We start from the raw sequence: 16,420 nt of genomic DNA, 5'->3' as shown, positions 1-16,420 counted from the left end.
TGTAGTGGCGTGATCTTGGCTCACTGCAACCTCCGCCTCCCGGGTTCAAGTGATTCTCCGGCCTCAGCCTCCCAAGTAACTGGGACTACAGGCACCCGCCACCATGCCCAGCTAATTTTGTTTTTGTATTTTTAGTAGAGATGGGGTTTCCATGAAGGCCTACCTTAAAGTAGATCTAAAATAATTTTTTTTTTAACTGCTGGATTTCCAGTTTTCTTTCTACTTGGCCTCTCATTCCCAGACAAAATAGCAAATTCACTAGTCAGGGAGGTGCCTCCCTCCTTCCTCTCTAAAGCCATGCCCTATAATGTAGCTCCTTATTGGGGCAGAGATGCCTCTAAAAAACTAGATTGCTGGCCAGGCGTGGTGGCTTACACCTGTAATCCCAGCACTTTGGGAGGCCGAGGCGGGCAGATCACCTGAGGTCAGGAATTTTGAGACAAGCCTGGCCAACATGGTGAAACCCTGTCTCTATTAAAAATAAAAAAATTAGCCAGGCATGGTGGCAGGTGCCTGTAATCCCAGCTACTCGGGAGGCTGAGGCAGGGAGAATCGCTTGAACCTGGGAGGTGGAGGTTGCAGTGAGCTGAGATTGCGCCATTGCACTCCAGCCTGGGTGACAGACCAAGACTGTCTCAAAAAAAAAAACAAAACAAAACTAGATTGCTTTTCTCAGAATTCTAGATCTATTCTGGGGAAGAATATGTGTTTGACTTAATTTAGCTCTCTCAAAGCCACCTCAGGCCTACATTAGATTGAATTTTAATTAAATCTCAGCTTGGTTTTAGGGGAAAGGAATGGTTATTAAACTGAATTATATATTTGTTATTTCTTCTTGCACAGTCAGTGATAGTATCTGATGTTTTTGGTCTCCAGAACCCGTGTTTCTTTTCTTTTCTTTTTTTTTTGAGGTAGAGTCTTGCTCTGCCGCCCAGGCTGGAGTGCAATGGTGTGAACTTGGCTCACTGCAACCTCTGCCTCCTGGGTTCAAGCTATTCTCGTGCCTCAGCCTCCCCAGTAGCTGGGTTTACAGGCGCTCGCTATCATGCCTGGCTAATTTTTGTATTTTTAGTAGAGACGGGGTTTCACCATGTTGGCCAGGCTGGTCTCGAACCCCTAACCTCAGGTGATCTACCTGCCTCGGCCTTCCACAGTGCTGGGATTACAGTCGTAAGCCACCGTGCCCAGCCTAGAACCCATGTTTCTTACACTTTACTGTTGTATGAGAACTAGGAAGTTTGTAGAGCCTCTTCTGATACACTAGACCCCAACCTGACCTGATCCTCCCTGTCTTGAATTTCTCTATCCTTGAGTAACTGGGCCAGAACTTATCTCCCAGCTATAAGTTAGAGGGAGAGACACATAACCATCTATTGAGTATCTGGTACAAGACCTAACAAAAATAAGTTCAATCGGTAAATTGTATTTACTTGTGTGATTCTTAATCTCTGCTGCCCACACATATGTAATGAATTTGGTGGGAACACACAATATATTCATTAACTTATATGAGAATAGGGAAGTAATCTCAGTGTACATCTTCAAATTATAAAAAATAACCATATGTACGCCGTTCACCTTTGATGCCACTAGGTGTTTACTGTGCATAGTGTGCCAGATACTGCTAGGCACTGGGTTAAAAAGATGAATAAGCTTTGTAGCATCCATGTCTTTAGACAGCCCACAGTGTAATGAAAGAGGGATGCACAGACATTTCAAATTAATGATAATGGGCTATAGTAGAAGTCTGTACTGGGAGGAGATGATGGGATGAAAGAAGAGGGCGGGAGGCAAAGGGACAGAAAATGTCTTACGGAGGAAGTACCCCTGAGGTTAGTTGAAAAGTAGGAGGGTTTTGCCAGCAATTGTGAGGTGTGTGTGTCAGGGGAGCTGGAGAAGTTTTCAGATGAGAGGCTCACAAAGCGATTAAGGTGTGGGGAGAGCAAGCCCCAGGATGTATGGAATGGAATGAGATGAGATTGAGGCTGCAAGCTAGGCAGGGCCCTGTATCCCATGCTATAGGCTTTGGGGACTTGATCCCATATGTAATGTGGAGTTATTGAAGCAATTTTGAGTAAAAACAGCCAGAACGGAAGGAAATATACTCCATCTAATCTTATGTCTTTGAATATCTTAAGCAGACAAATGTGAGGGGAAAAAAATTGTCATTTTGTATGGTAGATAAGAGGAAGGTAACTAAAGACCTGTGAAACAAAAACATTTATTTTTTTTATTTTTTAAGACAGAGAGTCTTGCTCTGATGCCCAGGCTGGAGTGCAGTGGCATAATCTTGGCTCACTACAACTTCCACCTCCCGGGTTCAAGCGATTCTCCTGCCTCAGCTTCCCAAGTAGCTGGGATTACAGGTCCCCGCCACCATGACTGGCTAATTTTTTTAAATTTTTAGTAGAGATGGGGCTTCACCATGTTGGCCAGGCTGGTCACGAACTCCTGACCTCAGATGATCTGCCTGCCTTAGTCTCCGAAAGTGCTGAGATTACAGGCGTGAGCCACCACACCGGGCCCCAAAATTTATTTTAATTTCGACTTTATTTTTGGACCATTGAACTTTCTATCATGTTGAGAATGTGAACAAATGAAGTTATACATTTAATGGGCTATATTTTTCAAAATTTATTTTCTCTAAAAATGCTCAGCTTTAGCCCTGTTTTTTTTTGGAAACAGAGTCTCACTCTGTCACCCAGTCTGGAGTGTAGTGGCAAGATCTCGGCTCACTGCAGCTCCCGCCTCCCAGGTTCAAGCAGTTCTCCCTGCCTCAGCCTCATGAGTAGCTGGGATTACAGGCGCCCGCCACCACACCTGGCTGATTTTTGTATTTTTTAGTAGAGACGGGGTTTTGCCATGTTGGCCAGGCTGGTTTTGAACTCCTGACCTCAGGTGATCCACCTGCATAGGCCTCCCAAAGTGCTGGGATTACAGGCGTGAACCACTGTGCCCGGCCTGTGTAGAATGAGTTTTAGGTGTGTCTTCAATCGTAACTGACTGAAGCTGGAGTAGACTTATCCTTAAATACTGACTTTTTTGGTGAGAAATTAACAACAGTCATTACAGTGTTTGTAGGATATTTTGTTGGTTTGGGATTGTTAAATTTGGCAGTAATTTATTAAAGGCTCCCAGTATTTTCTCTTCTTTCTCAATATATATACATAATGCAAAATAATAATTATTGCTATCAGTTTTGAGATCTTACTATGTAGTGGGAACTGTGCTAAGCATGTTTTACACATAATTCCAGTTAATTATGTAACAGCTCTAAATGTTGTGGGCATCATTCCCATCTCAGGATGAGACCCTTTCAGTAAGAGCCAGTAAGGGATGGAGCCTAGATTTAAACCCAAGTTTATCACTAAAAACTTTATGCTGTTTTCAGCATTTTTCTCCATACTGTAGAAAGGCATAAAAGAGGGATCATGATGGCCCTGGTGCCAGCTCCTAGAAAGGTACATCAGTCTACTCCTTACCTGTTTTTGTTTTGGTGATCACTAGAGTTGGCTTTTAGATAACGAAGCCACAGATCACAATTGCGATTTTTCTCAGAAATGCTTCACAGCTAACTAGGGAATTTGGAGAGGTTGCAACCAAGTATTTGTTGTTGTAGCAACACATTGTATGTCTAGGGACTAGTTACTTTTAAACACTTAGCTTCTGATATGATTCCATACCTGAGTCTGGACTCTGAAGCCTTACTACTCAAAGTGTGAGCCACAGACAATAGCACTGGCATCACCTACATTTGTTAGAAATGCAGAATCTTAGGCTTCTTCTATACTTACTGATTAGGATCTGTATTTTAACAAGATCACCAGGTAATTCGTGTCAACATTGAAATTTGAGAAGCAACATCCTAAATAATTAAAAAGAAAAACTGACTTGGCAGCAGCAGGTTAATAGCAGATGACCCAGCAATAAGAGAAACAGTCAAATAGAATCAGAGATCTGAAGACGATGAGCAATGTACTATGATTGGAAGGCTCTGATTAGCTATCATAGTTATTGAAAGCTATCTGAGAAGTGAGGGATTTGGAACAGCTGAAGAGAATAATTAATAATGATTATTAATGGGGTGGGGCGATAATGGAGACTATGACAACAGGAAGCTTTACATAGTAAATTTATAAAGATCTTGGAGAAAAGGAAGCTGTATGAAGAGACTGAAGATTAAACTTCTCTGCAGCTTTGCTGGGGTGAGGAGAGTGGTGTGAAAGTCATTCACATGGACTTCATCATAGCAGCTTTTGAAGGCAGAGGGGGAACTTGTTAGATGACAAAAAAGTTCTGCCATGTAATACTCAGCTCTTCGGAGAACTCTCCAAAGTGATTGACATTTCATTGATTTGAGGGTAGCAAGATATTTGCTGTTTTGTTTTGTTTTTGAGACGGAGCCTCGCTCTTGTTTCCCAGGCTGGAGTGCAGTGGGGCGATCTCGGCTGACTGCAACCTCCGCCTCCTGGGTTCAAGTGATTCTCCTGCCCCAGCCTCCCCGGTAGCTGGGACTACAGGTGCCCGCCACCATGCCCGGCTAATTTTTTGTATTTTTAATAGAGATGGGGTTTCAGCATGGTCAGGCTGGTCTCCAACTCCTGACCTCAGATGATCCACCCGCCTTGGCCTCCCAAAGTGCTGGGGATATTTGCTGTTTTTATTTAAAAGTATTATTTACTGTTTATCTGCCCAGTAGATACAGATTGATGAAAATTTCACCATTGTTTTATTTACCTGATGGAATAGAAAGAGGACAGATGAATATATAGAGCAACTTAAAACCTATAGGCCAGGCGCGGTGGCTCACGCCTGTAATCCCAGCACTTTGGGATGCTGAGGCGGGTGGATTGCCTGAGGTCAGTAGTTCGAGACCAGTGTGGCCAACATGGTGAAACCCTGTCTCTACTAAAAATACAAAAAAATTAGCTGAGCATGGTGGCGTGCGCTTGTAATCCAGCTACTTGGGAGGCTGAGGCAGGGGAATTGCTTAAACCTGGAAGGTGGAGGTTGCAGTGAGCCGAGACTGCGCTACTGCACTCCAGCCTGGGCAACAGAGCAAGACTCCATTTCAAAAAAAAACAAATGAAAAACCTATAAAACTTTAGTGTAGGCTGGGCATGGTGGCTCACGCCTGTAATCCCAGCACTTTGGGAGGTCCAGGTGGGCAGATCACCTGGGGCTGGGAGTTTGAGACCAGCCTGAACCAACATGGAGAAACCTCGTCTCTGCTAAAAATACAAAATTAGCTGGGCAATGTGGCTCATGCCTGTAATCCCAGCTACTCGGGAGACTGAGGCAGGATAATTACTTGAAACTGGGAGGTAGAGGTTATAGTGAGCCGAGATTGTGCCATTGCACTCCAGCCTGGGCAACAAGAGTGAAGCTCCATCTCAAAAACAAAACAAAACAAAAAAACCCCTAACCTTTAGTGTATTACGAAACTTAAAAAATTCTAAGTAAGCTTCATTAATAGTTAATAAGCTTTATTAATGTGCTGTTTTTTATTTTGAGACGGAGTCTCATTCTGTTACCTAGGCTGGAGTGCAGTGGTGCGATCTGCAACCTCCGCCTCCTGGGTTCAAGCGATTTTCCTGCCTCAGCCTCTCAAGTATCTAGGATTACAGGCACATGCCACCATACCTTGAGAATTTTTGTATTTTTAGTAGAGACAAGGTTTTACCATGTTGGCCAGGCTGGTCTTGAACTCCTGACCTCAAGTGATCTGCCCACCTCGGCCCCCCAAAATGCTGGGATTACAGGTGTGAGCCACTGTGCCTGGCTAATATGCTTTTAATGATATTATTTTAATTAATTACTAATATATAATATAACATAAATTAGTATTAATCAAATTAATCAGATTAATATTGATGAAGTTAATGTTTGACCTATATGATTATATTAATAGTATAAATACATTTTAATATTTACTAATAGTTAATAAGCCTTAATAATAAGCTTTATTAATAGATCCTGAGGTGGGAGGATCACTTGAGCCCAGGAGGTTGAGGCTATAGTGAGTTATGTAAACCAAAAACTATCTGAGACAGGTTGCAAATCAATTTAGGTTTATTTTGTCAAGGTTAAGGACAATGCCTGGGAGATGAGTGTAAACCAAGAAGTGTCTGAGACAAGAAATTGATCTTTCTCTATCAGTTTAGAAAGCCATTGCACTCCAGCCTGGGTGACAAGAGCGAAACGGTCTCAAAAAAATAAAATAAAGTTTATTTTGCCAAGGTTAAGGACATGCCTGTGACAGCCTCAGGAGGTCCTGGTGGCAGGTGCCCAAGGCGGTTGGGGTACAGCTTGCTTTTATACATTTTAGGGAGACATAATATATCAATCAGTACATGTAAGATCTTATTGGTTTGATCTGAAAGGATGGGGTAACTCGAGGTCGGGGGGCTTCCAGGTCATAGGTAGATTTAAACATATTCTGATTGGCCGTTCGTTGAAAGAGTAGAAAGGAATGTGTGGGTTACAATAAGGAGTTGTGGGAGAGGTAGGTTTTATCATGCAGATGAAGCCTCCAAGTAGCAGGCTTAGAGAGAATAGACTGTAAATGTTTCTTTTTAGACTTAAGGTCTGTATTGATGTTAATGCTGGATGGATATAATGAGGCATGTCTGATCTCCCACTTCCCGTCCTGGCCTGAATCAGTTCTTCAGGTTAAATTTTAGAGTGCCCTCCCATAGGAGGGAGTCCATTCAGATGGTTGCTGGGGGCCTTTGAATTTTATTTTTGGTTTACACAGATCTGTGCCTTTTTCCAAAGGTGATATTGAGGGCTTCACTGTTTAAAGGGGGTAAGCAGGCTGGAGGAGAACAAAGGAGGGTATGGTCATATTACTGAATCCACAAATTGCAAGAGAAAAGGAGCAGAATAGTGGAATTATGTATTTCTCTGGTGCTCAGTAGATAGGCATTTTATATAAGATAAGGTGAACATAGAGTAGTTACCTGTGAGGATATTCACCCTTTCATCTGTAGCTATCTGCTTCGGAACAAAAGGAAAGGCAGCTTCTTGCATAAGTCAGCTGTCAGCTTAATTTTTTTCTTTTGTCAGGGTGAATTGGAGTCTCAAGGTTTTATTTCCTTTTCACAGCAATAATCTTTGCCACTGAATTCCAGCCTTGGCAACAGAGCAGGACCCTAGAAGGTCATATACCAGTTAAACTCCTCCATTTTGCCTCTTAATGTGCATGCTTGATCCCACTCACCCAGCTCCTGAGATCTTATTAGCAAGTTGCTGATCACAAGTTTCAGGGTTTTTTTCTGTCTGTTGGGAGACTGCCTTTCCCTGGTGCTGGCTACAATCAATTATTGTTTTAGAGAGACAGTTAACCACTGCCTGACCATCACTTGATGGTCACCTGACATACCTGGTGGTGGGGGTTGTAACACTGTAACACTGGGACCTTGGTTGTGGTGAAACTAAGAAGGGAGGGACAGACTTTCTGCTGCTTTGGTCAAGTCATTACTAAAGCTGGCTATATTCTGTCAGGTGGAAGGAAGGTGGGCAATATACCCATGGGGAGTATTTCCTGAGACCACATTTTCTGGATACTGGTCACCCAAAGAGTGTGTAACTGGCAGAATTCCACTTCCTTGATTGTTTCTAGAGCCCTGTGTCCCTTGGAATAAATCACTTTTTAATAAGGTAATCAGTGAGGGATTGGCACTTAATTTATCATGTGATGCAGTAGCCAGCTCGTTTAATAAAACTTCCTTGCAAAAGTTAGTTTCATGACCTAAAGTTAGGATTTGGTTTCAGTGCACATAATTATATAAACAGGTCTTCAAATAGGTGTTGTTTTTGTAGACTGTTTTAAGTAATTTTAATGCATATGTCTCTCCCCTTCCTACACTGTGTCCCACAATGTTTTAATTATAGGGTTCATCTGCTGATCGGAGTCAGTGGAGAGAACCAACCAGAACATCAGATGGTTTGTGCTCCCTTTACGAGGCAGCGTTATGTCTCTTTGAAGAGGTACGTAATAATCATGGCTTTTGTATTAACAACTTTGTGTTAAAATGCTATGGCATGTATTTATCCCTTAAAAATAATCCATTTTCTCTGGAAAAGCTACAAAAGGAAGAGGCACCAGTTGTTACCTCTAGAGAGAGGAACTGGGGTATCTAGGGTGGGGGTGGGGTGAGTAGGAGACATACTTTTCAATGTATACCCTTTCATTTATTTTGATTTTTGAATTATGTGCTGGTAACTTTAATTGAAAAAATGTTGTATTAAGTAAAACACATAGAAAAACGTACACATATATTGCTTAATGAATTATTATAAAATAAATACCCTTCTAATATGTACCTAGGTAAAGAGAGAATTTTCTTAGTCATTGCAGAAGCCCTTTCACAGCCTTGTCATAACCTCTTTTCTCCTCCCCAAAGTAACCACTATTGTGACTTTGACCACTTCCTTGCATTTCTTTATAGTTCTGTCAACCAGATGTGCATCCTTAGACACTATAGTCTTGCCCATTAAAAAAAAAAAAAAAAAGGAAAGTCTTTTAAATATTTTAATCTCTAGGTTCCCTCCTCCATTTTTCTTTTCCTTCAATATGTTTGTTCAGGAATCTAGGCTTTCTAGGCTGTAGCATTTCCCACAGTCTGGGTTTTACTGATAGATTACTCATGATGCAGTTCCGTATGTTTCTTTATCCTCTGTATTTCCTATAAATTGGCAGCTGGATCCAGAGGCTTGATCAGTCTCAGGTGTTATGTCTTTAGCAAGGCTGTATACATGTATTCTTCCATTAGGTTCTATCTGGTTGTCTCTCTTTGTGGTATTAGCCCTTGATGCTTAATGACTATATTAATTCTTTTGTGCTTGGTTGCAAAAATATGATATTCTAATTCTATCATTTCTTTTTATTAGTGTTGGGGTGATCAGACCCAACACCACGTCGTGGGGGTGACAAAGTCCGGTGGATTCAAAGGATTGAGAAAAAGACAGTTTGAGAGAGAAAGGTGGGACACCAGGGGGCCATCGCTATTGTGGAGCCCACAAAGGCCCTGAGCTCTGGGACCCCACGGTATTTATTGGTAATCCAACAAAGAAATAGGTGGTGAGAATGTGGAGGTCAAAAGGGCAGGCGCATGGTCTACAGCTGTGATGGTTTAGCATTTATATGGAACATGTTCTGCTACTTGAGATAATGGGAATAGGAGCCTAGGAGAGCTAGAAGCAAGGAGCCAGCAAGTCTAGACACATTCGAGAGGATATTATGCAAGCCCTGCCTCAGTTTCCCTCGCAACACTCAGCTTTTTCCCAACAATTAGTTGCAATATTTTTGTGAAGAGATTCCCTTATTGACTGATTACTCTGCTACGGTTTATATAGGAAGAGCAGAATAAATGCTTGATTCTTTCTCTCTGCTCTTTATTTACCAGTTTTCAATTTAATGAATTGTCTTCCTACCATCCTCCAAACTTGGCCAATTAACTTCATTTAAAAAATATCATGGGCTGGGTGCAGTGGCTCACACCTGTAATCCCAGCACTTTGGGAGGCCGAGGCGGGTGGATTACCTGAGGTCAGGAGTTCGAGACCAGCCTGGCCAATATGGTGAAACCTCGTCTCTATTAAAAAATACAAAAAATTAGCCGGGTGGGGTGGCAGACGTCTGTAATCCCAGCTACTCAGGAGGCTGAGGCAGGAGAATTGCTTGAACCCGGGAGGTGGAGGTTACAGTCAGTAGAGATCATGCCACTGCGCTCCAGCCTGGGCAATAAGACCAAAACTTCATCTCAATAAATAAATAAATAAAAAATCATTATGAACCCACAGATTTAAGCCTATTTGAGTTTCAGCACATTGAATTATTATCTGCAGTGAAGGTCATATTGTTTCATTTTTGGCTATTAGTCTGTTCAGGGTGGCTCCTAAGTTATTTTAACATAAGCCTCATAATCTTTTATAGCCTCCTTGCTTTCTGATATGTTTCATTGTTTCTGGCTGATCTTACACATTTCTTGCCCCCAATCTGGAATCATCTAGCTAGTTTTCTGAAAAAAGTCCTGGTTTCTTTTATTGGAAAATGATATTTCAAGACCACAATCAGGGTGCTAGAAATGCTTACTGCTACTGAGTTGGTCTTATTTCTAGGCTTTTATATTCATAGTAGACAGAGCTAGGATGTGTATACATGTGTATTTAAAGCTAAGATACCTAATGAGTTCATACTGATACTTTCAAATTCACAGCTATAGAATTTTTACTTAACCTTTACATTTATATCTTCTTCCTTTTAAACTAAGATTGCTGATTCCCAAAGATACAAGGATGAGAATTAGAATATGCCATTATTACTCATTTGTTTTAATTACATGTTACACATATAGACACATAAACAGCAGTCCTAAAATAAAACAAATAACTACTGCTGTATGATTACTGAAAAAATTAATTTCTAAAGTATGCTTTCCCTGTTTTTTAATAATTGTATTACATCTATATAGGGCATATAGTTATTACATACTCTCTGCATTTTTTTTTTTTTTTTGAGACAGTCTTGCTCTGTTGCCCAGGCTAGAGTGTGCAGTGGTGTGATCATAGTGCCCTGCAGCTTCTATCTCCTGGGCTCAAGTGATCTTCCAGCCTCAGCCTCCCAAGTAGCTGGGACTACAGGCATGTGCCATCACACCTGGCTAATTTTTTTATTTTTATTTTTAGTAGAGATGAGGTATTGCTATGGTTGCCCAGACTGGTCTTAAACTCCTGAGCTCAAGCGATCCTTCTACCTCGAGCTCCCAAAGTACTGGTATTACAGACGTGAGCCATGGCGCCCAGCCTGTCTCTGTGTTTTAACCTTCATTTAGTATTAGTTCTACAAATGATTACTTATTTAATGCTCAATACTAGTCTCTGTGTCAGTGTCTATTCTTTTTGATAGTTTGAGGGTCATTCTCTAGTAGATTTCTCAATAAAGACTCATCAGAACAAGATTTCTGAGTTTTTGCATGTTGATAATTGCTGTGCTCTTTATTCTTGAATGTCAGTGTTGATAATAATCTTTAGTTCATCTTTTCTTTAGTTCACATTTTCTTTTCTTCTTGTCTATCTTAAATATGTTACTCCATTCTCTTCTGGCATAAACTGTTACTGTCAAAGTCCAAAGGTAATCTGATTTTCTTTCCTATGTGAGCCATGCATATTTGCTGAGAAGCCCAAAGGATTTTTTTTTCTCTTTAAAGATCAGTAATTTTACTATAGAATATGTCTTGATATTATTCATTCTGGGTTGATATTCTTAGAGATGTGATAATTCAATATGTAGTTTCAAATCTTTTTTATTTCAGGAAAATGTCCCTAAATTACAGTTTCTTATTTTTATTCCTTTGATTGGGTTCTATTCTTTAGGGATTTCTATTATGTGCATGTTGGATCTTTGCCTGATTTTATATTTGTCAGTTTTTCTTGAATACTTTGTCTTTTTAAATTTTTTAATTTCTAAAAATGCTTTTTGTCTTTCATTACTCTTAGGGCATTATCTACTGTATTTATTTACTTTTGGGTTTCTTCTAGTTTAGTCTTCAGTTCCAAAATGATTTTTTTCTCTTATTTCTAATTCTTGAGTTATGTTACCTCATTTTTGAGGGTTTGTAATTCAGATTTCTGTTTTTCCTTTGTGTCTTTTTTTTTTTTTTTTTTTTGGATGGTGTCTCTGCTGCTCGGGCTGGAGTACAGTGGCGTGATCTTGGCTCACTGCAACTTTATAATAACTTCATATGGGATTTGACCTCAATACTTTTCTGTTGCTTATTTCTACGTAGGATTAGTTTTCCTGAACTCTTAGAATGAGGTGGGATTTAAGATGGCTTTTTAAACTCCATAGACTCCCTCCCTCTTTTTTTTGTGTGTAATGTTAAAAAAAAGTGGTTTTCCAGTTTGTTCCCCTTCCCAACTTTTGTCTTGGTATTCTCTTTCCTTTCCATCTTTCCTTTCTGTTGTCCCTATCCAGTTCAATTTTTTTTCTGCCCCCAGTAGTTTTTCTCAGTGTAGGGGCTTTGTCCTGGAAAGGAATCCTGGCTGGCCAGTATCAAGAGGCATGAGCCACCACACTGGCTGTGATAGACCTGTAGATGAGCAGTTCTGACTCTCTTGGCCCCACTATCCTCCTTTATCTCCAGCAAAATTCCAGACCTTTTATTAGGGACTGGCAGCTGTCCTCAGATACTGTCCTCTTGTTCACTGGAAAATATTTGTTAACACACATATTATTCTATTGTTTTGGATACTATTTAAAGTATCTGACCAAGATGACCCTATCCTCTCCCATTTCATGTGCTAGCAAACTAATATGTTGACTTCTTAAATTTCTTTTATCGTTTTGCTTGATTCAGCAAAACCAAAAAACTGAAAGGCAGAAAACAAATTGATAGTCACTGTAGTCAGTTAATATCTTTATTGTATTGAGTTCATACAAGTCAATTTAAAAATCTATTAAGTTCTAATAAATAAGTGAACAGAAGTTCACGTCACAAAATATAGTAAACAAATAGATGGAAAAACTTTAGTTTTGCTAACAATAAAGAAATGTGAAGTTAAGATAAGGGCATCTTCCTTTTTCCTCATTTATGTTTGCCAAAAAATTTAAAAGCATGATACTTATTATGAGTATGGATTCAGTGAAATTGGTACTGGGATGGCCACTCTGGGTCCTATGCTTTTGGCAGGCAGCCTGGTGTTTTAAAAAGGCTTATGAATGGCAACAGACTTTACCATTATATTCTACAGAAATGGTAAATAAGCCATGATTTTTATTTTATATATTCAGATATACGTGTGAATGTTAATTGCTTTGTGCCTTCGCTGTTTTTAGAACAGCCTTCTTTCATACATTACTGGTGATGTATTAATAGCACCATTTTGGAATGCAGTTTGGTATAGTATGTTTCAAGAATCATAGGATTCTTGTCTTTTTTTGAATTTCGAGTCCCATTTCTGAGGTTCTCTACTAAGGAAGTAATAAAAAGTATAGTAACAACTATATCCTTAAAAATGGCCTATATAACAAATAAATAGACTCTAAATGCCCTATTAAAGGAAAGTGGAGCCAGGTATGATTACTTGCGTGCCTGTAATCTCAGCTACTTGGGGGGCTGAGGTGGGAGGATTGCTTGAACCCAGGAGTTTGAGTCTAGTCTGTGTAAGATAGTGAGACCCCATCTATTTAAAAAAAAAGTTGGGGGTGGGGAAGTGGTTGAGTACATTGTGATGTTTTTTACTAGATGGAATATTATCTATTCAATCATGAAGACTAGGTAGGCATGGATTTGCATGACTCTTTTGTGCAATTTGTCACTTTTATGTATCCTCTGTGGTGACTGTGTTAAAGAATTTGTATATGAACAATTCTGGAAGGACATATATTTAAAAGGTAAAATTTATTGTACTAAGGTGTTAAGATTATCTATGGTGATTTTTTCTACTTTATTTCTTAAGCTTTGTTTTTCTGTAGTGTTTTGTATGCAGTAATAAAATGTTTAGCTAAAGGATTGTGTGTCTCCCGTTTCCCACTTTTGCCACTTTATTTGCGTCTTTTAGTGGTTTATTCCATATGAGTAAATAGTCTAGTTATCTTTATTTAATAGGTTCTTTGAGCATTTGAGAGTGTTGGAAGGAAAGGCAACAGTAATTTCAGAGGATATGTATAAAAAATGCCCAGACTAAAACTGTCTTGACTATTTGTTGCATATTTTAAATTTTTAATAGGTTTGCAGAATGGCTTCTGATTATTCGAGAACATGTGCTAGCCCAGATAGCATTCAGACTGGTGATGCTCCCATTGTCTCCGAAACCTGTGAGGTTTATGTTTGGGGGAGCAATAGCAGCCATCAGTTGGTAGAAGGTACACAGGAGAAAATACTGCAACCCAAACTGGCTCCTAGTTTCTCTGATGCACAGACCGTAAGTTTTCTAAATAGCTTACAGACTGGTAGATAATCTGGTGTATATTCATGCTTATTTGCATTAAATAATATTGAGTATTTTTTAAATGAGTGAAAATTATCGATGGTTATTTCTGGTTTATATACTGCATTAGTTTTTTCATTTTAATAGAAAAATACATTTTTGCTGGGCGCAGTGGCTCACGCCTGTAATCCCAGCACTTTGGGAGGCTGAGGCAGGTGGATCACGAGGTCAGGAGTTCGCGACCAGCCTGGCCAATATGGTGAAACCCCATCTCTACTAAAAATACAAAAATTAGCCAGGCATGGTGGCGCATGCCTGTAGTCCCAGCTACTCGGGAGGCTGAGGCAGAAGAATAGCTTGAACCTGGGAGGTGGAGGTTGCAGTGAGCCGAGAACACGCCACTGCATTCCAGCCTGGGTGACAGAGTGAGGCTCCGTCTCAAAATAAATAAATAAATAAATAAATAAATAAATAAAAAATACATTTTTAGTCCCCAGTATCCCTGACAGCATTTCCAACTTTCAAATAACTAAATTGGGATCTCGACTTTTAAAAAGTGTTAAGAATAGCAACAGACTTTACCGTTATGTTCACCACAAATGGCAAGTAAAAGTAAATAAAGGCCCGGTATGGTGGCTAACACCTATAATCCCAGCACTTTGGGAGGCCAAGGCGGGTGGATCATTTGAGGTCATGAGTTCGAGACTAGCTTGACCAACATGGTGAAACCCTGTCTCTACTAAAATTATTTACAAAAATTAGCCAGGCATGATGGCGCGTGCCTATAATCTCATCTACTCAGGGGGCTGAGGCAGGAATTGCTTGAACCTGGTAAGTGGAGGTTATAGTGAAACACAATTGCACCACTGCACTGTAGCCCAGGTGACAGAGCGAGACTCTGTCTCAAAAAAAAAAAAAAAAAAAAAACCTGGAATTTCTTTTTGCTAGATTGGCATTTCATTTTATGATCACTTTTTTTTTTACATTTGTAGCCCAGCTAGAACTTTCTATTTGATTATTACTTTCATTAAAATGTATTTTTTTCAAATAGGTTTAGAATACATTTTATATGGTTCTTGCCATAATGTACCCTAAGGAATTTATAGGAAGGAAAACTTTATGTCTTGCCATTCTCAGTTATAAGAGGATATTAAGCGTTTTACTTTGTTGTTTCATTCAATCATAACCTGGACAATAACCTGGAAAGATAACATATACATGAAGAATTTGAACTCAGCAACAAAGTTGTGAGCATGAAAAGGCCATTCATGTTCTCTTAAATTTCTGTATAATCTCTCTGGAGAATCATGCCGTATTCTGCTAAAAGACTTCCTTTGAGGCTCTTTGATAAAACCAGCCTTAAATATTATACTTTGATACTCACAGAAGTATTTTATATTCATGATTCTTTGTTTATAGATTGAAGCTGGACAGTACTGCACTTTTGTCATTTCTACGGATGGCTCTGTTAGAGCTTGCGGGAAAGGCAGCTATGGGAGACTGGGCCTTGGAGACTCCAATAATCAGTCAACTTTAAAAAAGTTAACATTCGAGCCTCACAGATCCATTAAAAAGGTTTCATCTTCTAAAGGATCTGATGGTCACACTTTAGCCTTTACGACAGAAGGAGAAGTCTTCAGTTGGGGAGATGGTGATTATGGGAAACTGGGGCATGGAAATAGTTCAACACAGAAATATCCCAAGCTTATTCAGGGACCTCTACAAGGAAAGGTATGTGCATTCTTTTTGGTTATAAAAATAATTAGATGCATTGGTGTTGTAATTGACAATGTCGTTCAGATTTTGATGTGTTCTTTCTGCAGTTGCCCCTTCAACCCTTTGGCTTAATCTTTTGTATATCTGCTTTACAGTTTACAGAACACCTTTGTATACATTATTGAATTTTAATTTTTATATTCTTATAATTATTCTTGTAAGGTAGTTATTATCCCTGTTTCACAGATAAGCAAACTGAGAGTCATTCATTTAACAAACATTTAGCACTTTTGAAGTGTCAGGCAGTATTTTAGGCATTAGACTTGTAGCAGTGAACAAGACAGATAAGGTCTCTACTTTAATCCTTTAGTCTTCAGGATAGAGATAATAAGTTAACAAGCATATACAATAATTTCAGATAATATTAAAGAAAAAAATGAGCAATAAAGATTACCTTGGGCAGGTGTGGTATTAGGTAATGAGGTAGGTCAGAGAGTGCTCTTAGAAGAGGTGGCATCTTAATAGAGACCTGAATGAGGAGGCATTTAGAGTACCTAAGTAATTGCCAAGGACCCACACAAATAATTGGAACCATAAGAAACTGAGCTCATATCTTCTCTTTTTATTAATCTCCCCTCCTCTCCCTTCCTCTCTTTTCTTTCTTTCTTTTTTTGTTAGGTTCTCACTTTGTCACCCAGGCCGGAGTGCAGTGGTGCTATCTCAGCCCACTGCATCCTTGATTTCCTGGGGCTCAGGTGGTCCTCCCAACT

At 39.7% G+C, this 16,420-nt stretch overlaps 1 protein-coding gene across 1 annotated transcript in view; it reads left to right on the top strand.

Moving 5' to 3' along the window:
• HERC1 (HECT and RLD domain containing E3 ubiquitin protein ligase family member 1) overlaps window positions 1–16,420 on the top strand; it is a 230,944-nt gene that overhangs the window by 63,645 nt on the left and 150,879 nt on the right. The window contains exons 3-5 of the mRNA XM_034938907.3: window positions 7,897–7,992; window positions 13,734–13,928; window positions 15,354–15,665. Of these exons, the coding sequence (XP_034794798.2) occupies window positions 7,897–7,992; window positions 13,734–13,928; window positions 15,354–15,665 (603 nt within the window). The remainder of the gene's footprint in view (window positions 1–7,896; window positions 7,993–13,733; window positions 13,929–15,353; window positions 15,666–16,420) is intronic.

This window comes from Pan paniscus, chromosome 16 (assembly GCF_029289425.2).
Source record: "Pan paniscus chromosome 16, NHGRI_mPanPan1-v2.0_pri, whole genome shotgun sequence".
Classification (NCBI taxonomy): domain Eukaryota; kingdom Metazoa; phylum Chordata; class Mammalia; order Primates; family Hominidae; genus Pan; species Pan paniscus.
This window is presented reverse-complemented; position numbering and strand designations above follow the sequence as displayed.